Here is a 26,071-nt window from a genome sequence, read left to right on the forward strand (position 1 = left end):
GGCATGAACCCATATATTACCATGCACAAAGAGCACGACGCACCATGAATTACCCATGGAGGACTAATAATATGTGGCATGAACATCTATGTCATCCAACACACAAAGCATGGCATTGAATTCCCCAAGGAGGATGAGGAACCCACTGGACAGATATAGATCATGCAGCAAAACATCAGACACTGTTCTTGTCCTGAGTCTCTAGCCAGAGTTGCCAAAACCACAGAATATTGAATCATACGGCAACTCAGTTATATTGAGGAAACGCTCTTTGTGTTTCCAACTAAACATTGGTGGTTGATTGCCAGGTGGTGAAATAAAAAACAAGAGTCACACCTGAAAATACCATAGGCCTTCTAAGTCATGTCATGCATTCTATTAAATGCACTTGTATTTTATTTCTAATGTATTGTGCTGCCTGTGTGAATGCAGTCTCTCTCTCAGTTACTGCACTACGGTCACTTTTAAGGTATTGTGTGGATGTACTATTTACCGCTCACTCTTATATCCTTCTTCTAAAAAGGTGTCTAGCTTCCAACAACCTATATAAACTATTTTCTGGTCAATACAATAGAATTATTTTTGTTTTGTTTGCTTTTTTGGGGAAAGAGGGCATATTTGCATATGACTTGTAACAGAGTGTGGATACTAGATTTCTAATTAATATTATTTTGGCCATACAGCAATAGGTATGTTGAGTTTGCTTAAACCCTGCGCATGTCTTTATTTTTAAATCACAACCCATTGCAAGTAAATAGTTGGTGTACCACAGAACTTCAAAAAGAGAACAGAATCCAGCTTACCCAAAATAATGAGGCAGGCAGCGAGTGCTGCTGCAGGGAGTGACCTTGACAGTTCCAGGACAATGAGGAAGGCAAATGGAGGAAGCCAAGATCCCAGGAAGGCACAGAACTGTGGTGGGGACAATGTACATGTTACACAATGTCTGATCAATCACTCGCAATCATTACTGCACTGAAATTATAACTAAAACAGGACAGGAGCTGGCATATATTACTGCATTTGGGTTCTTAGGCCAGGTTAGAAGTTCCAAAAGCCAAGCAGTCATAACACATACAGTTATCTTAGTTACAGACAACAGCGTTCTATAGGGTAATACTCAGAACACCCTGGTTATTCCTTACGTAATCATGGTTTCTTGGCAGTTTATATTTAATTATTTTTGTGATATACGGTAGTTTTTTTCTAGTTTAAAAAAAAAATATATATATATATATATATATTAAAATAAAGTTACATGATGATGGAGAAGAACACAGTATATGTCAGATACTTAATGCCACTCATCCATCTATTGCTCAGCGGGCACCAATATAGACCCTGTTTGCACTAAGCAGACACTCACCCCTCTCATACCCAAGTAGTTGTGAGTGCCATAACTCTGGCCAGGCCTCAGGAAAGAAAATGACCCATTGTACCCACTGAGGTGTCCAGCAAACCCAATCAGCATCTGGTGAGATAAGATACAGTTCATTGTGTTGGTTTCAACTGCAGTAATTCATATAGAATAGACATTTCAGGTAAGGTACAAACATTTTGCATCTTAATTAGATATGATCAGGCATGCATTGAATGTTTGAAATCATGTTGGCATCTCCAACACTACGGCAATAAAAAAACACTAAGGATGCACGACTAGATACGATATGTCATCTAACTGTAACGTGTGTGTCCCAGCAGAGCACTGAATGGCATAATGTCACAGGACTGGCTATATTAACCTCATGAAAATCAAAGGAATCCAAATTAAAATAAATATATCAATCTCCATGTTTCATGGCATATAGGAGGTCCAGTAGAAAATATCCATGAAAAGTGCTTTTTCTGGTACAAATTATACTTAATAATACATTAATTATGTGTCATGATAGAATTGCTTTTCCAAAATGAAGAAACATACAAGCATTATTAAATATTTTCAATGAATGCCTGTAGTTAAACACACAGAGAAATGGCCAATGTCCTTTTCACAAGGCAGCAATATTTGCAAAGATATCTGTAGATTTCATAATAGACACAAGGATGACCCTAGAGCCCTCGGTGGGTTCATAGGGAATGACAACAATGTTAGTAGTGTAGATGTGTTGAAGCTGGACTCAGAGTGATTGTAATTACACTCAATAGCATCTTGAAGAGAGGTACCCTTTTACAAAAGGTCTTCTGCTAAGCCCACCCCTCAATTTTGCTGTAATGATGCGAGATTACAAAATTGGGTGTATCCCACTTCAACACAGCCCTAAGTACAACAGAATACCCAGTACTCTCATAATGCTGGTTATAAGTGGTGATAAAATGGACCAGCAGCCATGTTAATGCTGTGCCATTATAGCGGGCTTCCCCAAACTCGGGCCCTCCAGATGTTGCTGAACTAAAACTCCCATGATTCTTTGAATGAAATAGATAGGCTGAGAATCATGGTAGCTGTAGTTCAGCAACATCTGGAGGGCCATAGTTTGGGGAAGCCTGCATTATAACATTCTTATAATTAGGTTTATAAAAATGTGGGGTGAAGGTGAAGCGCTATATATTGAATAAAATATAAGAAATGGAAATATTGGAGATAAGTGAATATACCTGAAAATCACTTCTTTCTTGCAACCTTAACCTTGATCTAAGATTCCTTAAAAGTATAAACACAAAAAATATCTCATAGTGTAAAACTGTAGTGTACACAATAAAATATATACATAAAGTCTCTCACTCACACTTTTTAGAGCCAAAAGATTTTAGCTCAGTTCAAGCGTCTGTAGGGTCCGTAAAGGCGACCCTCTCCCTTCTTGGGAACCTTTGTTCTTCTTTTTCCAATCTAAGATATAGAGTATATATAGTGCAGTACCTTTAGTAAAATTTTTCTAAAATGTGAAAAATATAAGGAGGGGTACTCACAAACCTAGAGCCTTCAATCTAGGCTCAATGGGACAGCATATGTGGTTAAGGACCACAATCCTTCTTTCTTGTAGCAGGAATAAATTTTGCCAAATAGTGTCTTAGTAAAAATATATATTTATTGACTATCACTTTAAAAAAGTATATAAAAGTATAAAACAATTTCTATACAAATATCACTATATAGGCAAAATCCAAAAAAAGTCCAATAGTTACAGTCTTTTCATATTCCAGGACGCGTTTCGCCAAATAGGCTTCCTCAGCTGGATCGAAAAAAGTCTTTGTGAAGATCCTTGGACCAGTTCCTGCTTTTATATCCCTTCTTCTTATCCTAATTATTGCTGTTTGGGCTTTTCTATTTCGCGGGCTATTACCATGGTAACCGTAATGCCCTGCGTGTCAAGCCTCTCTTGTGTGTTTGCTTCCGTGTTCGTCACTTCCGGTATGACGTCTTTCCGGTTTTTCGTGCGTTTCAACTTGCGGTTCATTCACGGGTATTTCCGGATCGGCATGATTATGAAAGGAGAGAGGGAGAATGCATCCCGTAAACGTTCAAACATATTTTCTATTTTCTTTCTATGACCCATAAGGGTCTTTTAGATCTATACATTAAAGTCTAAAGCCACAAGTTAAAAGCGTACAGTTTAAAATAAACCACTAGAACTCCTCCACATTTATATTTCTTCAAAATTGGTGCTAGAAGTGGGTAAATATTATACATAAGAGAAATTGACAGTAAGTTGGAATAAACCACTATAGGTGCTAAAATTTCGTTTCCTAAAAATAATATAGCTCTAAAACCTTACAAATAAGATGGGCACAAATACATATATATTAAAACAAACCACTTAAGGTGCTTAGGATTTAGTTAAAATTATATAATACTAAAACTGCCCAAACTAAGTATATATAATACTAACTTAGTATTATATAATTTTAACTAAATCCTAAGCACCTTAAGTGGTTTGTTTTAATATATATGTATTTGTGCCCATCTTATTTGTAAGGTTTTAGAGCTATATTATTTTTAGGAAACGAAATTTTAGCACCTATAGTGGTTTATTCCAACTTACTGTCAATTTCTCTTATGTATAATATTTACCCACTTCTAGCACCAATTTTGAAGAAATATAAATGTGGAGGAGTTCTAGTGGTTTATTTTAAACTGTACGCTTTTAACTTGTGGCTTTAGACTTTAATGTATAGATCTAAAAGACCCTTATGGGTCATAGAAAGAAAATAGAAAATATGTTTGAACGTTTACGGGATGCATTCTCCCTCTCTCCTTTCATAATCATGCCGATCCGGAAATACCCGTGAATGAACCGCAAGTTGAAACGCACGAAAAACCGGAAAGACGTCATACCGGAAGTGACGAACACGGAAGCAAACACACAAGAGAGGCTTGACACGCAGGGCATTACGGTTACCATGGTAATAGCCCGCGAAATAGAAAAGCCCAAACAGCAATAATTAGGATAAGAAGAAGGGATATAAAAGCAGGAACTGGTCCAAGGATCTTCACAAAGACTTTTTTCGATCCAGCTGAGGAAGCCTATTTGGCGAAACGCGTCCTGGAATATGAAAAGACTGTAACTATTGGACTTTTTTGGGATTTTGCCTATATAGTGATATTTGTATAGCAATTGTTTTATACTTTTATATACTTTTTTAAAGTGATAGTCAATAAATATATATTTTTACTAAGACACTATTTGGCAAAATTTATTCCTGCTACAAGAAAGAAGGATTGTGGTCCTTAACCACATATGCTGTCCCATTGAGCCTAGATTGAAGGCTCTAGGTTTGTGAGTACCCCTCCTTATATTTTTCACATTTTAGAAAAATTTTACTAAAGGTACTGCACTATATATACTCTATATCTTAGATTGGAAAAAGAAGAACAAAGGTTCCCAAGAAGGGAGAGGGTCGCCTTTACGGACCCTACAGACGCTTGAACTGAGCTAAAATCTTTTGGCTCTAAAAAGTGTGAGTGAGAAAGACTTTATGTATATATTTTATTGTGTACACTACAGTTTTACACTATGAGATATTTTTTGTGTTTATACTTTTAAGGAATCTTAGATCAAGGTTAAGGTTGCAAGAAAGAAGTGATTTTCAGGTATATTCACTTATCTCCAATATTTCCATTTCTTATATTTTATTCAATATATAGCGCTTCACCTTCACCCCACATTTTTATCCGGTTGTTAAAGATAAGATTTTGGTGTTATAGCAGCTTGAAGTATATTTTATTACACCCAATTGGGATATATAATTTTCGGTGTTTCACATTAGCGCTGGTACATCCCCTATTTCGATAATTAGGTTTATGTTTACTCTTATAAAGTAAATCAAGAGATTCAGAAAGAAACATGCCAATGAACGACAGGTGTGACAAAAACATAAGTACATGCTGAAGTGTTTTCTAAATGCTGCCTAAATAAGTGGCAACACAAGGGGCTTACAGGAAATCGTAGTAATAGTTACATATACAACATAAAGCGAACACTTCCAGGTAACTGGAGGAATCTCAAAATACTCTCACCTTTCCTAATGGAGGGTGAACATCAAAGAAAAATGTTCTGTTTATGTAATAACTTCCCATCTTTCCAAAGTGTGTCTCATCCCAGCTAGGAAAGAAAGAGACAAGAGTCAATGTTAATATTAACAAACCTGAAAGAATTTTGGAACAGTGGGTATATTTACCAAACCCAGATTTCTCAAAAATTAAGAGCTGAACGGCAGAATGTAGGCTAAATTCTGTTTGACACAATTAAAAAACAAAGTGTATGGGGGGGGCGGGGCCGGACCGCCAAGCTGGATGGCAGCATGCAAGCTGAGCTCCTGCAAGCCATCAAACTTTATGCTTTGAATTCAGGTTTTCCAGCTCCAGAACCAATCACCAGCGGCGGTCCACAGAGCTAAAGGGACACTGGATCCAGGGTGAGGCTGGCTCACCGAGCTGCAGTCCCCTGGAGGAGAGGGCACGGATGCCCCAATTGAGGCCTACTCCGGCGGTGAGGGGGGCAGACGGCCGCTGCCCCTCTATCCTGCCTAACAGAACCCAACCTGGGGTCCAAACGAGCGTGAACGAGGCCCTGTTCCCCCCCCCCCCCCCCTCTGGACCGGTGGGGGTGATCCCGGTCCTCACCCCGAGGCCCTGACGAAAATATGGCGACTGAAGCTGTGGGGCCTAACAGCCAGGCCCAAGATGGCGGATGCCATGTGCACAGAAGACATGGGGAGAAACAACTTACTGCCAGCGCTCTCAGCCGACACTGTAACCCCTGCCTTCAGACCCTGCCCAGAGAAGCGAGACAAGCACTCCGCATCACGGCTGCAACACCAGGGAAGCCGGCGAACGGCTCAGAGTGCGGCAGGGCTGGACTGGACTGTGTTTTGCTGCCTGCTCTAGTGGACACTCACCCACTGCCGCATGAAACGGACAGAGCAAGCACCGGACAGCAACAGAACTCCCCCTGTCTTGGAGGCTCAGCAACACCACAACGACGGCTCCCCACAGAGGCAGCACCGGTAGCTTCTAACGGCCGTGGTGAAAACGGCATCAAAGCGACATCACAAGACCCAGCCTGAATATCAAATATGACCAAACTACACTAGCCTGTTTGTAAAACTACTGCTATCTAGATGCATCAAGCGACCTTTCATACCTAGCAAGTATTCTGAGCATAAACTTAACCTTGGTAAAGAAATTAGATGTGTATGTTTAGCTTAAGCAAATATGCAAATCTTCTCTATATCACTTTCTTGCCTCCCTCATGTCTCAAACTTGTTTTAAAAAAAAAAAAAAAAATAGTGCAGCATCTCTTGACTATCCGTACTAACTGTTTATGCTGATCCCATGTGTTGTATAAGTCAGTGTTTATGCCTGTAATTTGCTATGCACTCAAAAATAAAGAATTAAAAAAAAAAAAAAAAGTGTATGCCAATTGTCATATTCCAACAGAAGCAATCATAAGAAAAAGTAGGGAATACTTTGTCTGATAATCTGCGTTGAGGCTGACAAAACAAAAAAACAAGAGGAGCTTCCAGCATCTATTTTTGTAAAGCGTTGCTAATAACAGTTGTAGGAATCAAGCATCTTGTCTTGTCCGGCTTGTGGGAACCTTAATAAATATCAGCGTTTACGCTCATGCAAGCAGGACAGTAGAGCAGTAAGGTGAGCTCCTGAACCCAGAACATGGCAGCATCTGTGAAGGAGACCTTCAGGTGGGTATAACTCCTATCAGTTCCGTCCCCTGCTTCCACATATCAAGTGTCATTACAAAAAATAAAAAAAGACTCCAAAGATGCTTTAAGTCGGACACTTTTGCGTTATTCAAAAGCCAGTGTATATGGTAGTGTATAAGTGATACAAACTAGCTTTGTATCACTTAGGGACTGCTACCCCAGGATACACGACAAAGGCTAAAGCTACCTAGCCCCCAGATAGAGCTATATGTTAATGTTATGGGATTGGAGGACCCTATAGGGGTACTACCTAGCCCCCAGATAGAGCTATATGTTAATGTTATGGGATTGGAGGATCCTATAGGGGTACTACCAAGCCCCCAGATAGAGCTATATGTTAATATTATGGGATTGGAGGACCCTATAGGGGTACTACCTAGCCCCCAGATATAGCTATATGTTAATGTTATGGGATTGGAGAACCCTAGAGGGGTACTACCTAGCCCCCAGATAGAGCAATATGTTAATGTTATGGGAATGGAGGACCCTAGCGGGGTACTACCTCACCCCAGATAGAGCTATATGTTAATGTTATGGGAATGGAGGACCCTATAGGGGTACTACCTAGCCCCCAGATATAGCTATATGTTAATGTTATGGGATTGGAGAACCCTAGAGGGGTACTACCTAGCCCCCAGATAGAGCTATATGTTAATGTTATGGGAATGGAGGACCCTAGAGGGGTACTACCTAGCCCCAGATAGAGCTATATGTTAATGTTATGGGATTGGAGGCCCCTAGATGGGGTACTACCTAGCCCCCAGATAGAGCTATATGTTAATGTTATGGGATTGGAGGCCCCTAGATGGGTACTACCTAGCCCCTCAGATAGAGCTATATGTTAATGTTATGGGATTGGAGGCCCCTAGATGGGTACTACCTAGCCCCCACATAGAGCTATATGTTAATGTAGGATTGGAGGACCCTATAGGGGTACTACCTCGCCCCCAGATAGAGCTATATGTTAATGTTATGGGATTGGGCTGTGGCAGGGGTATCCTGTGCTGCTAGTCACTGTGTGAAAGCTTACTTTTTATAATAGTTCGTGTTTAATATTAGCATTCCATCCCCCTGGCTCTGTTATTAATTCTATTATATTATATTAATGATTGAGAATAATAAAGTTTCTGAGTGTGGGCAGGTCCCGCAGATCCCCACACGGGTCCCACATATAGCTCTGCTGTCTCCCAGGAGCCCCAGGGGAGCTCTTACCACACGTGCGGCGGCTGTGACAGGCCATGGAAGCGGGAAATGAAGGACAGCGCGGCAACAAGACACAACGCAGCCCGGGAGCCCGTTACTATCCTCGGCCTGGCTCTGCCTGCCTCGGCGGCCATGATTGTGGAGCCCTGCCCGCAGCATCCCGACCATCACCATGGACACCCCGAGCCGGCCAATCAAAGCAGAGACAAGGGAAACCTGTCAATACGGAAACCGACTGCCATCCAATCAGCGTGAGGGGGCGGGGAAACCTGTCACTACGGACACCGACTGCAGTCCAATCAGCATTAGGGGGCGGGAAAACCAGTCGCCATGGACGCAGATTGCGAACCAATCAGCTGAGGAGGCGGGAAATGTAGTCTCCATGGTGACCGCTCGCTGACCTACCAGAAGAGGGCGCTGAGTGGAGCTGTTACTCGATCAAGATGGCAGGATCCTGTAAGGTATGTTACAGGCACGTGAAGAGGTTTGTGTGTTTCTATTGGCTGGTGTGGGAGTCACGTGATAAGTAAGGGGTCTGTGTAGTCTATATTAAGCAGTCCTATTGGTCTGTGGTTACTAGAGCATTGAAGTACTTATAGTCCTCTAAGAGTCACTGGCAGGGGCTGCATTCATTAAATATAATGAATACAGTGCTGGCATTACACCAAGCACTTCCTCTCATGGACAATTTGTCTTAACATTCTCAGGGTGAAAATTATTAACCCCACAAGGAGTATATGTTACCATGATAATAGTGTGACACCGACTTAAAGGGACACTGTAGTCACCAAAACAACTTTAGCTTAATGAAGCAGTTTTGGTGTATAAATCATGCCCCTGCAGTGTCACTGCTCAATTCTCTGCCATTTAGACGTTAAATAACTTTGTTTATAAAGCACTAGTCACACCTACCTGCGTGTGACTTGCACAGCCTTCCTAAACACTTCCTGTAAAGAGACATCTAATGTTTAAACTACCCCGGCTGAGATCGTCATTACTGATAGCCTCAGTCAGTCCATGGGGGCACATGCGCATGTGTAGCAATTGCCGCTCTGCGCCAATCATCATTTCCTTCTAGAGATGCATTATATCAGTTCATCTCTATGGGGGGGGGATTCAGTATCTTCATGCAGATCGTGGATATGTCAGTCCTGCAAAAATTGCAGGAACGCCCCAGGAAGGACCTCTAGTGGCTGCTAGAGACAAATGTGAACAATGCCTTTGACTCAAAGTCAGTGTTTACTATTGTAAGACTACATAGACTGTCTCTTGGCACCAGAAACGCTACATTAATGTGTGGTGTTTTTGTAGCTTACAGTGTCCCTTTAAGCAATAATCTGATGATTAATGTCTGGTAGCAGTGATCAGGGAAATAATGTTCAGTAGAAATACTGAAGGGTTAAAGAAAATGTAGAAGCAACCTGTAGGGTTAATGGTACATAATGAGAATTATGGCAAAAAGACTTATTAGTGGGTTGGAAGAGAAGAAATAGTAATGGAGTATTGAGGCGGTAAGTCATAACATAGTTGTAAGAAAGTTAATTGTTAATTAATGGAAATATAGGAGCAGTGAAGGACTTAATGGAACTGTATTAGCAATTAAGAGGTTAATGGAACTGTAGGATTAGTGAAGTGTTAATGGAATTAACCTTAATTTAGGTGACTATAGTGTTCCTTTAAGAGATCTATGGCAATATACCTCCGCACAGAATGCACCTGTCATGGTTGAATATATTTATCACCTGTTATATGTTAGATTTATGTTTGTGTTTATATATTGTATTTTTGTTATATTTTATCCTATTGTAACAATGCAATGTTATGTGGACCTAGGACATACTTGAAAACGAGAGAAATCTCAATGTATCTATCCTGGTAAAATATTTTATAAATAAATAAATACATTCTCGAAAGAATACAAAGATTAACTGAAATTATAAAAATGTTGGTGGCCATAGTTTTTTATGAGCCTTTCAGGAACACAGTGAGTTAATTCTTAATGTGTCCCATATGGGGTAACACAGGGTAATCTCTGCCTGTTATTTTCTGCTTAGTCAGTTAGATCAGTTGATGGGAGGATCTCAGTTTGTGCACTGATTGGTTACTAGTTGGGAGAGACTAGAATACAGAACGTGTCTTCTTTATGTGTGAAATGGAGTCTACTAACAAGGTGAGTACGTTGGCATCAAGGATGGACAATGTTCTACTCATTGTATAATGCTCTTAGGTGTGCAAACACTGTATGAAAATGTAACGGATTTTACAATAGTTTCTTTTCTTATCTCATCTTTTTATCACTTTATGCTCTTCTTGTTGTCCCAGCCCCTGTTATTTGGTTATTTTCGTAGTTCCTGCTCCTGGCGAGTCCGGATCGGTGAGTTAATAGTATAATAAATAAAGCAAGCTACTTTCTATTTTATAGAGATATGAGTGTCAATATGTTAAGGGGGGGGGCAGCAGATACCAATGTGGTTACGTAAAAATAAAAATAAATGACACTGCTGTTATCATGGCAACATTTTATCACAATTTCTGTTTGCACCGATATTTTCCGTCATTTGCGCCACATTTTTCCTGTTGCATGTTCTCCTGCACCTCCCCCACCCCCCTTTTTTTGGCAACATTTTCTGAAGGAGTTACTCATTTTTATTTAACTGTTTTAGAAAATCCTTTCAACTGCAAATGCATTCCCCCACTTTCATATTACTCATTTGCCTGTGAATGCAATCAATTGTCAAATCCAAAAGAGTAATAAAAAGGGACCGAAAACGGATAATTGTTTTGCATTATAGAAAAGGCAGAAAAAGTCCCTGATAAAGGTGCTGTAAAAGTATTTATTTTTTGAATACATCAGAAAATGGTGCATTTGCACAAATAAGTTTGTAGACATAACTTCCAATGTGTTTTTGAGGGTAAAAGATCCTGCAGTTCAATATGTCTGTGCTTGTAGATAAAGAGGTGCGTGGGAGGTCATATACACTAGCAGAAGTAAGCAACCTTCGCCACTCTAAATGCCGGGGACTACAGTTCCTCTGATGTTTTGCCAGCATTATGGCTGTAAGAGCATTATGGGAGATGTAGTCCACATCTGTAGTGCTGAATTTTGCCTACCCAAGCCTACAGCGTGTGTTGTCGTGGGGCAGATACTTTGTGAGTTGGCAATCCGTTATGATGAAATCAACATTCATTATTTTGGCATGTCCACTGCAATGTTTCTCATGTGTTGCTGTCTGTGCAGCTCTCGCGCTGAAGGATATCGAGTATGACCTGCACCCTGTCAGTCTTATCAAGAATGGAGGTGAACAGGTATGTTGCTTGATGTGTCAGACAGCTGTATAGAGGACAAATGGAGATTTAGAGTTATGATTGGTGGAGCAGGATTTGAATATTGAGAGTCTTTAAAGGGACACTAAAGGCACCAAAATAACTTTTGCTTAAGGAAGCAGTTTTGGTGTATAGTTCATACCCCTGCAGTCTAACTGCTCGATTTTCTGCTGTTCATACAGCCTTGGTCACACCTCCCTGCATGTGACTCACACAGCCTTACTAAACACTTCCTGTCAAGATAAATCTTTAAACTTCCTTTATTGCACATTCTGTTTAATTTTCGAATTTATTATCTCATTCTGTTAATAACCTTCTAGACCCTACAGGAGCCACCTGTGTGTGACTAAAGTTCAATTTACAGAGCAGGAGATAAACATGTCTAGAGTAAGTTAGCATCTGATTCCAAATGAAACCATTTTTCCATTCAGGCTATCAGTCAGGGCCAGGGGAGCGGTGGCTTGGGCTTCATAAACAGAAACAAAAGTGATTTAACTTCTAAATGGCAGAGAATTGAGCAGTGTGAGATCAGGGGCATGGTAAATACACCAAAACTGCTTCATTAAGCTAAAGTTGTTTTGATGACTATAATGTTCCTTTTCATAATGTAAAAGTGAGTAGTGTGTGTTTTAAATGGGCATAACATGAGTAACAATAATTATATTACCGATAATTTGTTAAATAAAAAAATATCAGTGATTGACCATTGACAGTAAGTTCCAATGGCGAAGCATATAGGGTTATTCACTAAACGGTGAACTTTCCTGAATTAAATCCGAATGCAAAATATGTCATGACTAAAGAAGATTAAAGTTGTATCAGTGAATATGTTGTACGTGGGATGACAGCATGTGTTCCAGTGCAGGTGTATAAGCTCACAAAACTCTGTGTCTACAGTATTCGGAAGAATACAAGAGAGTGAACCCCATGCAACAAGTACCAGCTCTGCGGATCGATGGATTCACCCTGAATCAATCTGTAAGTCGGCTGCTGACCATTTACAATTTTCAGAGATTGATCTGTTGAGTAACCTGCCAGATATCAGTGACTCAATGCTTTAAAAACAATACATGACATGATTTTATTTTAAAAGTCATAGTCACTAGAGATACGTCTAGAAGATCTAACTATTGAAGGAGACAATGGATAGACAATGCAAGGCTTGTTATTAATAAACAATTACGTATAAGTCATGTGAGAACCCTTTAATAGGATGTTTGAGTATGATCCAGTTAATGGATTAGTTTTTTTGTTTGCTGTAGTTGAGTAACATAGTGTTGACATAGAGCTAGCTGATTCAGGATTTGCTTTAAATATCACAGGTGGTAGTAATGCCATCTCACAGGAGAGTAAGTTGTACAGTCCTAGACAGGATTCCATTCTCAGAATGTTTTTGGATTCCTTGTGTGGTAATTCCCTTGTTTTGAATATTGTTCAGTCTGTGCTACTGTTTATATCCTCTCTTTCTCCGTCACAAAGCTGGCAATTATTGAGTACTTGGACGAGACCCGACCCAATCCCCCTCTATTTCCAAAAGATCCAAAGAGGAGAGCACAGGTCCGAATGATCAGCGACCATATAACCGCTGGGATTCAACCTCTGCAGGTATGAATTCAGCACACACAACACATTCTGACCTTACAACGACAAACAAAACTCATGCCTTGTAGACAATGAAATCCTGCACATGCTCACATTACAAGGTGATCTCAAGACCACACAGATTAAAGAAATACTCCAACACCATAACCACTACAACTTGCTGCAGTGGTTATAGCGCCAGGAATGACCTGGACCCACCTCTCATTGTAAGAATTCAAACATCTTGGCCAAGGTCTGCCCGCCGCCGCATTCTGCCTTCACTACTTCCTGTGAAGAGCTGGAAGTTATTTGGGGCTTAGCTTGGTGACGCGAGCTTAATTTAAACCTCTGTAGTCTAGGAAGGTTGTGTTTTTGTTTTTTTGTTTTCTTCGGTTGGGTCTGCCCCCCTTACAGGGTTGTTCACTAAAATGTAAATTGTTGGGAATTCACCGTAATTTTGTTTTGTTTTCTAAAATAGCCACATTTAATGTCTACTGTAATTTCAGTTTGTGCTATAATTTGAAACTCCTTTTGAATGAGCTACAGTACACTAGGCCTGTTGGTGTCTTCTGGTAAATTTGAATATGTACTGTGACATATTCTGTATCCCTACAGAATCTGTACGTTCTTGAGAAGATAGGAGACACCAAGCTTGAGTGGGCACAGCACTTCATTATCCGTGGCTTTCAAGGTGAGTGTAAGAGAAGGAAGAGCAGTCATGTTTGAAATAACTGTATTTGAATCCAGCATATATAAACTAAGATAAGCATGCTATTTATTTTATATATTGCCACATATCTTAATTAATACATTTACTACCAGACATGTTTTAGTTTTACAGATGGCATCTAATCCAAAACTTCAAGTGTTTTTAGGATTTAATCGAGAAATGTTAAGTAATGAACTTAATCGCTAAGATCACTATGTAAATGTCAGACAAAACAAGCCCAGCAAAGTTCTTCTTGTGCATATATTTATATATAAAAATCTCAGACCACATTTTGTTGGAGTTATGCAGTTACTGATAGTTGAGGGAAAAACTCGTCACCAATTATCAATAGCCTTTTCCTGCCTGTCTGGTTCAGACATGTTATTTGTGATGTCTAGGTACCCTGTCTCGGCCTGTCTTTTACCTCTAGTATTTTTTTTTTCTTTTACCCCAGCCCTGGAGAAGATGCTGCAAGACTCTGCAGGACAGTATTGTGTAGGAGATCAGGTTTGTGTCTGACACCAATGCCATACATTTCCTTAATCCTCTCATTCATACTATGCTAGATTAGACATCTATTTATTATGTCACTATTTTACCAAGAACTGAGAAAATTCAAAATTAAATGTATTTACTAAAATTACAAATGTTAAAATGTAGTCCGAAAAGCAAGGGAAAAAGTCAAATAGCTAATCTGGAACAATTCTCCAACTTGGCTCCAGTAAACAGACCGCTGTAGTAGACTTTGATATTTTTGAAAGGTGAATACCTTGGCACCAGTACTGTGTATAGAAATGCTCATTTGTTTTCAGATAATTGTAGTGCAAAGTATGAAAACATTACATTGCACGTGCTGGTAGATAGGGGCCCTCACATTTTGGGTTTATTTTAAAATTACTGGAGGTTTTTTTTTTTGGTTTTTTTAACTTTTTACTAAAATGAGAAAATAGTTGAGCTGTTCTGTGTTGGCTGTTCTTTCAGTTTGGCTACTCTGGTCTTACATTTCAGTAAATAACCCTGTAAGTCTTTGAAGGACACTACCCAAATTTCTCTCGCCCTTTGAAGGTACACTACAGAGTGGTTGAATGTTACATATACATCCCAAAGGAGCTCTTCTGCTGGTAAAATTCATTGGAAATTAGAGAATTGCGAGTTGGTTAGCAAATGTTAGTTTTGCCTAAAATTTACTTTTCCTCACCGTTTAAAAAAAAAATCAAGTGACGAGGTTTACAAATGTTACAGAAACAAACAAAAAAAATTACTTCCATAAATGTTAAAGGGAAACTAAAGTTTTCTTGGCATAGCTCCATAGTGCTCCCTTCTGTCGCTTACCTCATTCCAGCGCTTATGTCTCTAGGTGCTGGTTCAGGCTCCACCTCCACTCGTCAGCTGGCGGGGGGAAGACCTAAAGCGCAGTGATGGTCCTACTCATTAATACTTCCCTCATAGGAAATCATTGTATAGTGTGAGAATGTCCAGCGTCAGTCAGGCAACCAAAAGTCTAATGACACAGAAGTCCCTCTAGTGGCTGTCGGATAGACAGCCACTAAGGTGGAGTTAACCCTCAAGGTATTTATTGCAGTTTACTAAAAACTGCACTCACTACCTTTGCAGGGTTAAGGGACTGGTGACACCTACAGTGTCCCTTTTAAAGGGAAACTCCAGTGCTAGGAAAACAATCAGTTTTCCTGGCACTGCAGGTCCCCTCTCCCTCCCATCCCGCGGTTGCTGAAGGGGTGAAAACCCCTTCAGGTCACTTACCGGAGACACCGCCGATGTCCCTTGGCAGTGGTTTCTTCTCGCCGCTGCTCCTCCCAGTCATTACGTCGGCCGGTGGCTGAGACTGATCCCGCCCACTGGCCGGGGGGACCTAATGCGCCTTAGAGCTCCCCATAGGAAAGCATTAAAAATGCTTTCCTACGGGGAATTGAGCGACGCTGGAGGTACTCACACAGCGTGAGGACGTCCAGCGACTCTCTAGCACAGGTTTTCTGTGCTATAGAGCAGGAAGTGCCCTCTAGTGGCTGTCTAGACAGCCACTAGAGGTGGAGTTAACCTTGCAAGGTAATTATTGCAGTTTATAAAAAAACTGCAATAATTACACTTGCTGGGTTAAGGGTAGTGGGAGTTGGCACCCAGACCACTCCAATGGGCAGAAGTGGTCTGGGTGCCTGGAGTGTCCCTTTAAGGCCTGTCTAGGTGCAAGAAGCTAACCTGGGAATTATATCCCGCAAGACCGAGAAAAAGTTAAAGGCAGATCTATTATATCTTTGGAGGTTCCAGGTCAAACCTTTACACTCGAGTCGAGGCAGAGTAAACATGACAGGTTTAACTTTTACTTTCCTTATAGCCATTGACACCTCTGTCTCCATCCTACTGGCAAGCTTCCTTGGCAGAGATAGTCCACCATAGGAAAGCATTGGGAGGCTAGTGAACATGCGCAGCAAAACTCATGTAATGAATTAGTGTCTAAAATTTTACAGTAGTCTATTTGGAAGTTTCTCCAACTTCACTGTAGTCAGTTTAGATTTTTTTTGTAGAAGATCTGTGAGAATTAAAAGCCTAGAGTAGACAGCTCCTAGTATTACAGGAGTGATCAAGCAGATATCTGTTTCTACAGGTAACAATGGCTGATCTATGTCTGGTTCCACAGGTGGCAAATGCAGACAGGTAAGAAAGTTTGTTTTTCCTGTTACAATCCAATATATAACTAAGAACCTTTTACCTTCTAATGCCCTGCTGTGCAGCACCATCCAACTCATAACCCACCTCAAAAGAACACTTCTGGTCTGTCCCAAAATGTTACTAATACATCTTGCTCTTGTTTTAGGTTTAAAGTTGACATGGCTCCTTATCCTACAATCACCCAGATAAACCAGTCTTTGCTTAAATTGGATGCATTTCTGGTTACCCACCCATCCCGGCAGCCAGACACCCCACCAGAACTCAGAGCCAAAACACCCTGAATCTTCAGCTGTCTTGATGGATTATAAAAAGGGATTTGAGAAATCTATACATTTCCTGACTCGATAAATGCAGTGACTTTTAGAACCATGTTGATATTTCAAAATAAATACAGTAGGATGACTGCAGCTGTTGTGTGTTACCCCTTTACTCTACAAATCAAACTGAGAAACTTATTGCAAAGGCATGTATATAATCTCAATACTGAACTTACAACCAGCTTATCTCCAAATAACAGCAAAATATTCTAGACTTGTAAACAATTTTCGCCTGTGAATTTACACCCGAACAAATTGATCAGTCACAAATCCTGGATAAATCAATTCGTTCGGGCGTAGATTAACAGTAAATTTGACGTGTCGCAGGTAAAAAGGATTTGTACACAACTCATACTAATGTTGCAGGCAATCATTTATAGAGGAGTATATACACATTTAAGTTATATAAATAGTTTGACATAGAAAAGAAAAACCTACAGGATTTTAAACAGTGTCCAAACATTTTATGTAGTCACAACGTGTAAAACCAATTTACAGTTCGCTAGTAGTGTCCCCCACCATATCCCTGCACACCCCTTGCATGGTGAATGTTCCTCTCAACACAAGTCAATGCAATTGTGATTCACAAAATACAACATTCTGATGTAGAAGTCTAGTAGCCAAAAAGCATTTAGATTCCTTTAAACACATCCAGACACCTTCTGAGTCATATGGGGTAGTGAACATCAGGGAGTAACATCTATCAGAAATTTGGGATTATCACAGTAGTAGTTTCCAGAGACATTAGAACCTCCTATAATCATGATGCTGCAAATGCTGCGTCCCTTGCGTTTCTCTTTGTCAGAGTCAGTCAGGTGGGAGGAGGTTAGATTTAGCAAAGTGTGACCATATCGAGAGTGTTCAGGTGCATCCCCAAACTTTATAGGACTCCAAGATAAATTTTCTGCAAAAGATTGAGAACATTCATGAAAATACTTCCTTGGATTCACTGGCACAGACAGCGTTACAACAGGTTCTTATTAAACAGTGCACTGTGTAGGGATTCCACAGGTTTATTCACAAAACTCAGAATTTTAGTAAATTCAATGTCAATAAAAAAAAAAAAAAGATAAAAAAATGGAAACGTTCTCCAACTCGCTGGAGCCAAACTTTGCTAGTTTAACATCAATTTTCCACTTTGAATGCAATTCACAAAAAAATATTTTGTGAAAATCCCAGTCAAAGATTATTGTACCACAGTTAGTCTTCTACATTCCATTGGAACCTACCTTAGTCTCAATACTTACCCAGGCTGAAAAGGAAGACATCTCCAAGGGTGCCAAGTGATGAAGATCCGCCATGAATCAGCACCCTGTCATCAGAGACTGGCATCGCTGCATGGAAACTGGAGGTAGCCATCAACATTGACCAGAGAGAGAGATGGTAAAAATATGGACAAGTGTTAGAAACAGAAAAGAAAACAAAACAATTTTATTCCTGTAATTAACAGTTAGTAATGCATGAATTGCAACTCTTTATATGAAGGCCCTAATTTTGGGTCCTCCCTAGATCAGTGCGAGTTACACGTTTGAGACCTGGGATTATAACTCCTACTTATCTCATGCAGCACAAAGATTAATGTCCCACCACTATGCTGTGAGTAAAGACATCTGTTTAGCCTCTTTGCTACCCTAACACTATCAGTAAACATTAACCCCTACAGAACACCAACACTTGAGAAATCAATACTGATGCATATGTGAACCCCTCCCAAAATAAAAAGTTTGTTTTGTCATTCAGAAATTATTTTATTTATATAGTGCCAGCAAATTCCGTAGCACTGTACAATGGGATTACCCTCTATCCCTTTCACTACCCCTACCCCTAATGGTCACTTACCAGCGGGCAGCTGGCTTCTCAGCATTAACTGATAAAGATACTGGTGCGTACTCCATGTAACCTATAGAGAACAAGTATATGGAATTACAGATATACAGAATAAAGATACACATGTTAATTCTAAACTATACCTTGGAAGGTATTCAATCAGCTCTTCTAGTAAGGGAATATGTAATTAAAGAACAACCATTGCAAGACAAGCTCACATACTGCAAATAGGGTCAGTGGAAAGGCCCTTACTTTACAGCTTAGTGAATAGCAGGGTGGACGTGGGTTATCACTTTCCCAACAATTCAAACAGTCATTTCAACCATGTAGTTGCTGTGATTGTGAAGTGGCCATTTCTGGGACTAACTAGTGCTTAATATTATTAGGTCACGAAAAGGAAATTAAGAGACGCTTAGACTAGATATACAGGTTTATATTGTCATTACTCAAAATAAGGCTTAAGTATTCAATAAAGGTTGATCTTTAAAAAAGTATAAATAATAAAAATTAAAAAAAATTTAAACAGTTAACCCACATATTTTGTGTAATGGAATGTTTGACAAGCAGGAGTCCATATATTTGGCCAAATTGAGAATAAGCGAAAAGCACAAACCAACGAGCTACAGCGGAAGTAAATAATCTGTTCAGTACAAAGCAGCTTTGACTGAGATTCATTCAAAAAAATAAAAAAAAATTCTTCCAGTCTTGACACATTTAGAGCTTCAGGGATCCAATATATTCCTACAGGTCAGTAGGATAGATAAGAGATCTTAGTTTCTGTTCATATTTCCGTAGAACTGCAATGTAAACATCTTGTGAATGAAAAGGTCACTGGACTATCAGAGATCTAAATATTTTGACTTTCAGGTCCTCCCTCCATAGATAGTCAGTGTGCGTTCCTTATTTAAATTAAATACCCCATTACAGATTATGGATCTTGCGGTTGTACCTACCCAAGTCCAGTATGTGTACATCATTCAGGTAAATTGGAGAAGGTGTTCGTTTGCCCCCAAATATCACAACATGTTTCCCGAGCAGTGTTGCAGTGTGGCTGTAAGAAAAATACATTTTGTGTGCGATAAATAAAAAAATTAAAATAAATAAAAAAAAAAAAAACACACCAAACATTTTATAGAAATATACAGAACAGTATTAAACTGTTGGGAAAATCCTATAGGTCTATCTATCCATACTTACACTGGGGTTATAAAAACAATTGTATGTAGATGTCCGAGTGCACATTACTGCACCAGAAAGTTTGTGATGCTACGATGTTGCTCTGGGCATATTAGCACTGTGCAAGGTATATTTATTTTTTCACTTAAAGGGACACTCCAGGCCCCTAAAGCACTTTAGCTTGCAGAAAAGCTTTGTGTGTAAAGTGTGCCTTTTATTTTAGAAAAAAAGTGTAAATTTATAAAAAACAAAAAAAAAAAAACCTGACTTTTATAAATTGACCTGGTTACATCCTCGTGACTTTCAAGCAGGTAACTGGTCCTTCCTGGTTTGGTTAGATCAGTCGAGCTAAACTTAAGAGGCAGCAAATGCCCAGAGCATCTGACTTACAGAGACAGCTCATTGAGATGCATTGGGACGTCAATGACTGGACACGACTGGATGTCCCTTGTGTAGTTTGTTTCATACAGATTTCTGCTGTCTCAGGCTGTCCTGAACCCAGAGACCGGTCCCAGGAGATGGATGCCCAGCAGGACATTGCTTTTTCTAATCTGACATTTGCCCTATAGCTTATTAGAGCTGCAGTTTTGTTTACAATTTGTTTTTATGTTCCCCCTAGTCACTCCAAAAGGGCATATGGTGATCCAAACATCTGTACACAAATATAGAAAGTTATAAAAACTAAAAAAAACACAACTTTGTTTCGGGAAATCCTTTTGCGCTCATAACAGCGACAGAAAGATCTCCATGATGTTACTCACCCAAACCTGGCCAGCGGCAAGACCCCCTTCACCATAGGCTGGTACCAGATCTTATATTCAGGGTTGAAAATATACAGAGAGTTGGTGCTCGAACCCAACTCTGTTCCAGGCTGGGGACAAAGACCGCCAAAGACGTACAGCTCTCGCTGGTACATAATGGCGCTGTGAAAGGACAATGTGGGGACCTTGCCCATAGCCTGCAAGAAAATGCCAACAGTCATTTCACTCATACACGTATAAATAAGGAGAAAATAAAAACATCCAAAAAGCCAGCATTATAAAGTTATGTGACCGACTTGAGAACAGCAGCCACGGACACTCACTGTCACCAATGTCCACTTCCAGTCTAATGTGTCCAAGACATATATACAGCTGAACCTGCGGCTCTCCCGCATCCCTCCATATACATACACTTTCTTGGTTTCGGGGTCAAAGGTTGCAGAGTGGCCCCTGGATGAGAGAGGGGACGAGCCTTGGCAAATGCCATCCATCGGAACCCAGAATTCACTGTCTGCCAGATAGACCAGAAAGATAATTTCAATGTAAAAAAGGGTAGGGAACATGCACGGTGTGTTGACTTTTTGAAAAAAAAGAAAAAAGGTAATCTGTGCCTTTTTTTCTTGCCGTTTGTTTTGGTCTATGTATCTTTAAATGCAGTATGTATTATTCTCTCGAATTGAAAGGATCACTATAGTGTCAGAAAAACAAAATCGGTTTTCCTGACACTATAGTACCCTGAGGGTGCCCCCACCCTCAGTTACTCACCTTATTCCACCGCCGGGCTCCCTTACCTCTCCTTCCCCACCGACGTCAGCTCCCCTGTCAGCGGAGCGGAATTCGCATGTGCGGCAGGGCCGCGCGCGCATTCAAAGGTCCATAGGAAAGCAATTCTCAATGCTTTCCTATGGACGCTCTGCGTGAGGGAGGCATAATATGCCTCCAGTGTTGCAAATGCGCCTCTAGTGGCTGTCCGGAAGACACTAGAGGCTGGATTAACCCCAAATGTAAACATAGCAGTTTCTCTGAAACTGCTATGTTTACAGCAGGCAGGGTTAACCCTAGAGGGACCTGGCACCCAGACCACTTCATTGAGCTGAAGTGGTCTGGGTGACTATAGTGTCCCTTTAATTTCATTAAAAAAAAAAAATGAAAACAATGGGAAGGAATTCTAGAAGAAGAATACTTTAAAGAGTACATTACTTCAAAGGAAAGAATAGCTACAGGTTGGAAGCATCTTATACGTAAATTATAGTCATAAAAAGTTCATGAATGATTAGTAATTAATTAGAACGTTTTCGGTATCAAAGCAAAGTAAAAGGGATGCTAGTGTAAAATGTATAGAGAATACATACTTACCCAACTCCATTTTCCAAAGAGAGTCTTCACACGGCTGCTCATTGGTCCCCTCTCCACCAATTAGGATTGCAGTCTCTGGGTCACACAAGCACACACTGTGACCTGTACGTACAGATGGGCACACTAGGGACAATAAAAATTACAACACAAAATGAGCACGAGGCTTAGAGGCATGCAAAGCTCACTAGTGTCACTACTTAGGAGGGGCAGTCCCTATTTTGAGCCCAAATCCATCTATCCCCTATTCCCCTTTACTAGGAGCTCCATATTGCTGGTGTGTCTTTGTGTATATTATAAGAGAGCTTCACACTAATGTGTCTTTAAACTAGAATAAATGTTTTTAGAAATCAGTCTGTGTAAATAAGATACATTGTTCTTGTTCTAAATTACATTATAGTTGACTAAACATTTTTTTTTCTAAATTCTCCCAATAGCCCCGCCAACTGGTCACTCCCCTAAATTTGAAGTGTCGCTCTTTGTCCATTTCAAATGTTGAGAGGTATGGGCAAGGTAACGGACAGTAATAGAAGCTCTAGACGGTGGGGAGTAGAGATAAAAAATGGAAGCTTGTTTGAGTGGAGGCAGGTGTGAATTTTTGGAGTGGTAATAAGAGGGCAGGGTATCAATAGTTCACCACAATGGGGTTTGGTCTGTTCAGTGCAATTACTGTAACACACTTTTAGGAAATATTTCCCAACTAGCACCCTTCCTTTGCATGTGCCAAAGAATGCAGAGCCTCCATTATTCGTTACCTGGAGATCCTCCCTGGGACCCCTTCATACCAAAACGAAGTCTACGGGGGTTTCTTTGCTTGCAACTCATCTTTCTGAGGGTTTCGAGGCCCCCAGCTTCATCCTCTTTAGTATGGGGTGGAAGAACAGATTGTGCCTTCTTCAGAGGTGGAGAATCTTTCAGTATTTCCTCAGTTGCCTGTTGAGCAACCTCCGAACACTGAACCTTGTCCTGTTCATAAGAAACATGGACGTGTGACTTCATTAGATAAATTAAGTTCTACACTAGCATTAAAAAGAAGACCAACCTCCAGAGCCATGTCCAAGAGTCTCACGGGTACAATAGTACTTTCCGACAGCAAAGGTGAACTTGGGAGACCCACACGGAGTTGTCTTTTAGCTGGAGTGCTGCTACTGAAGCCTGAACTTTTCAGCACCTGGAATGAGACCCACCAACACCCCAAAAAAAAAAAAATTAAAAAAAAAAAGAAATGATACATATATATATATATATTTTTTTTTTTTAAAATATAGCAAAAGCTGTATGTGGTGTGGACACAGCCAACATATTTATCAGATTTTGGAGGGACATATAAAATTAAAGTGGTTATAGTTCAATAAGGGATTCTAAAATGTGTGACCAGTAGAGTGCTACCTGCAACGTGGAGAAAGCATGAATACAACCTGCCCCGTTACCGTGAGGAGTAATTTTGCTGGAATTCCTTGTGTTGCCATCTTGACGCATTCCTCTGTGATGTCCACGCTCCACTCACCTTCCCACACGAGACACCTACAATGAAAAGCCACTTTACCCACTGACATGGCACAGAACGACCTCCACAGTGTGCAGAAGGCTCGTTAAAGAATTTAAAATGGGCATTCCTTTGGGTGATTCAATTCACCTGCAGTCAGATGAAAGGTTCCCTAGATACTGGGGTTGAATTCCTCCTGTAACGAGCTGGGCAGAGATTCTGGTGTCAATGGTGTAGGAGCTCCAGTCACCAAGGCTGAAAAGGACCAGCTGTTTGGGAAGGGGCAGAGGGATAGGCAACTGGTAGCTCATCTGCCCTCTCTTACTGCAAAGAGAAAGCACGTGGAGAAAAATAAAAAAAAACGGAAGAAGAGAGACACTTTGTTAGTGCAATGAATTAAGTTATCAAGACCAGTGGTTCCCAAGCCAGTCCTCATGATCAACCAACAGTCCAGGTTTTGTCAGTATCTACATTGGAATAAAAATAAAATTAAAAAAATAGGGAAATAGAGAATACATAATGTTGCAGCATTCAATTTATTTCATGCCCAGAGCCTGTGTTAGATTGGGGCTAGTAGCTGACAGAACTTTAAAGGGAAACGATTGGCTAGGAATACAAAATTGTATTCCGAGCACTATCGTACCCTGTAGTGCCCCCTTCTCCCTCAATGATTCCTGTGGGGTTTTAGCGGATGTTTTCATGCCTTCGTCCATAGTGTGAGGATGTCTAGCATCAGGTGACCAAAAAACACAATGCCTTGGAAGTCCCCCTAGTGGCTGTAGACAGCCACTAGAGTTGGAGTTAACCCTGCAAGGCAAGTATTGCAGTGTATCAATAACTGCAAAAATGACCATTGCAGGGTCAAACAGACAGGGGCAGTCTGAGCTGAAGTGGTCTGGGTGCCTATAGTGTCACTTTAAACTACTAGTGACCCATTCTATTGTTTACTGCCATGTTGATGGCCACAAGCATCAGCCTTGTAGCCACTGCTAATAAAATGGCTGCTTCTAAACACTGCAGATGTTCACCTGCAATTGGGGTTCATGGCCCACCTGCCAGGCTTAATTTACACACACCAACACAGCTAGCGGGCAAGTAGACTGTTTTGAGCCCTGCAACTAGTATTGCCAAACCCACCATGCTTTCCTGGGCATTATCACGTCTTAATCTTTATGAAATGTAGAAAATAATCCATGAGCTACACTGTTCTAAATAAAATTGCCTAGCTACATTTTGGAATTTGTTGGAGTGCTTGGATTATTTTCTACATTTAATAATTTTACATTTGGTCCATTTTGGTACTGGGACTTGTCCATTGGAGCACCCTGGATTCCTTGACGAAGGGTTGAGTGCACTTCCACTATTTATCTATATCGGTCTTAATAGTTATGGGCTGCACCAAAGGTATGCTCAAAAAGCTGAATACCTGATCAAGCAACCTGCTCTTTAACTCACAAAAGATCCTTAATGCACATTGTGTCTCAGTTTGGGTTAGCTCGTTACCTGGTTAAACACAAATCTTGGCAATTGAACGCATAAGTATATACCAGCTTGTCACCAGAGAAACAAAACAGGAGTTTTGTGTTTCGTTTATTTGTATTAAGGTTTTGTGTGCACCACCGATGCACAGGACATAAAAAGTGCTGCCACGTAGTATGTAGCATTCATAGGATTCCGCTATGCTTAACGAATAGACTTACTACCTGCATCATTTAAATTCTACACATTGCAATGCAGAACTTTCAACTGCTGCCCCTCAAGGTGTAGAATTTATATGTGTCTAGGAAAACCATGGTGGGTTAGGGTCAACATACTGATGGGCAGCAGCTAAAAAGAGCGGCTATGTTGTATGCAGCATTCATATGCTTCAGGTAAGGAAATCAAGCGATTATTCAATCAGGAATCATGCAATAGATACATTTTATACACTGCAGGGCAACACTTTTCATGTACTGTCCATCAACTTGAATAAAATACATAAATTGAGACAGACTTTGTGGAAATGATAATCCTGATTGTCTGCTAAAAGGGATAACTAATAATTCAGGGTCCACTTTCCATTACCTAATCATTTGTCGAGGTGTGTCCAGAACAGACCACAGAGCATAGAAATCCACCCGCCCCATGGTAGCAGCCAGGAGAGTGATGGTCTGTCTCTGAGTCACAGTGAAATTGGGTAAAAGGAAACCTGATGGGAGATTATAGACTTAATTGGGACCTGGATAAGAACTGGAGACGTGAGTTTACTAACAGGATCAGGATTTAATCCGGATCTTAATAAAAAGTGGAGAAGAGAATTTGACATGAAGAGGATGTCACTAAAAACTGGAGAAGTACGTTTAATAAGATGATGAGAATCTAACGTGGATTTATATAGAATTTATGAAACTCCGTCTGATAATAGAATGTAATGCAAGACCTGTGCAATGACGCCAGTGGCACACTTGTCTCCCATGTTATAATCAGGTTAGGACCAGCCAATATTGGA

The 26,071-nt window shown here is 40.4% G+C and overlaps 3 protein-coding genes across 4 annotated transcripts in view; 1 reads left to right on the forward strand and 2 right to left on the reverse strand.

Annotated features, from left to right (window-relative positions):
• Positions 1-8,531, reverse strand: part of POMT2 (protein O-mannosyltransferase 2) — a 32,967-nt gene extending 24,436 nt beyond the window's left edge. The window contains exons 1-4 of the mRNA XM_063439636.1: positions 8,374-8,531; positions 5,456-5,540; positions 1,367-1,471; positions 804-912 (exon numbers count right to left, since the gene is read on the reverse strand). Of these exons, the coding sequence (XP_063295706.1) occupies positions 804-912; positions 1,367-1,471; positions 5,456-5,540; positions 8,374-8,498 (424 nt within the window). The 5' untranslated portion in view covers positions 8,499-8,531. The remainder of the gene's footprint in view (positions 1-803; positions 913-1,366; positions 1,472-5,455; positions 5,541-8,373) is intronic.
• Positions 8,532-8,792: 261 nt separating this feature from the next.
• GSTZ1 (glutathione S-transferase zeta 1) lies at positions 8,793-17,070 on the forward strand. 2 transcript variants are annotated; one of them, XM_063439666.1, is made up of 9 exons: positions 8,793-8,825; positions 10,687-10,738; positions 11,603-11,670; positions 12,586-12,666; positions 13,168-13,293; positions 13,885-13,960; positions 14,433-14,485; positions 16,599-16,648; positions 16,809-17,070. In XM_063439666.1, exons 1-9 carry the CDS (start codon positions 8,808-8,810, stop codon positions 16,942-16,944), a joined length of 660 nt encoding a protein of 219 aa, XP_063295736.1. In that variant the 5' UTR covers positions 8,793-8,807; the 3' UTR covers positions 16,945-17,070. The 2 variants fall into 2 exon arrangements, with proteins under 2 accessions (XP_063295736.1, XP_063295735.1); XM_063439665.1 differs by lacking the exon at positions 8,793-8,825 and adding an exon at positions 10,420-10,534.
• Positions 17,071-17,666: 596 nt separating this feature from the next.
• LOC134582571 (rab9 effector protein with kelch motifs-like) lies at positions 17,667-25,720 on the reverse strand. The gene is made up of 12 exons (XM_063439248.1): positions 25,648-25,720; positions 23,734-23,907; positions 23,528-23,621; positions 23,140-23,268; positions 22,853-23,063; positions 22,101-22,223; positions 21,068-21,255; positions 20,745-20,941; positions 19,761-19,858; positions 18,820-18,880; positions 18,228-18,325; positions 17,667-17,884 (listed from the first exon to the last, which is right to left on the reverse strand). Exons 1-12 carry the CDS (start codon positions 25,707-25,709, stop codon positions 17,667-17,669), a joined length of 1,653 nt encoding a protein of 550 aa, XP_063295318.1. The 5' UTR covers positions 25,710-25,720.
• Positions 25,721-26,071: the final 351 nt, after the last annotated feature.

This window comes from Pelobates fuscus, chromosome 13, assembly GCF_036172605.1.
Source record: "Pelobates fuscus isolate aPelFus1 chromosome 13, aPelFus1.pri, whole genome shotgun sequence".
NCBI lineage: Eukaryota > Metazoa > Chordata > Amphibia > Anura > Pelobatidae > Pelobates > Pelobates fuscus.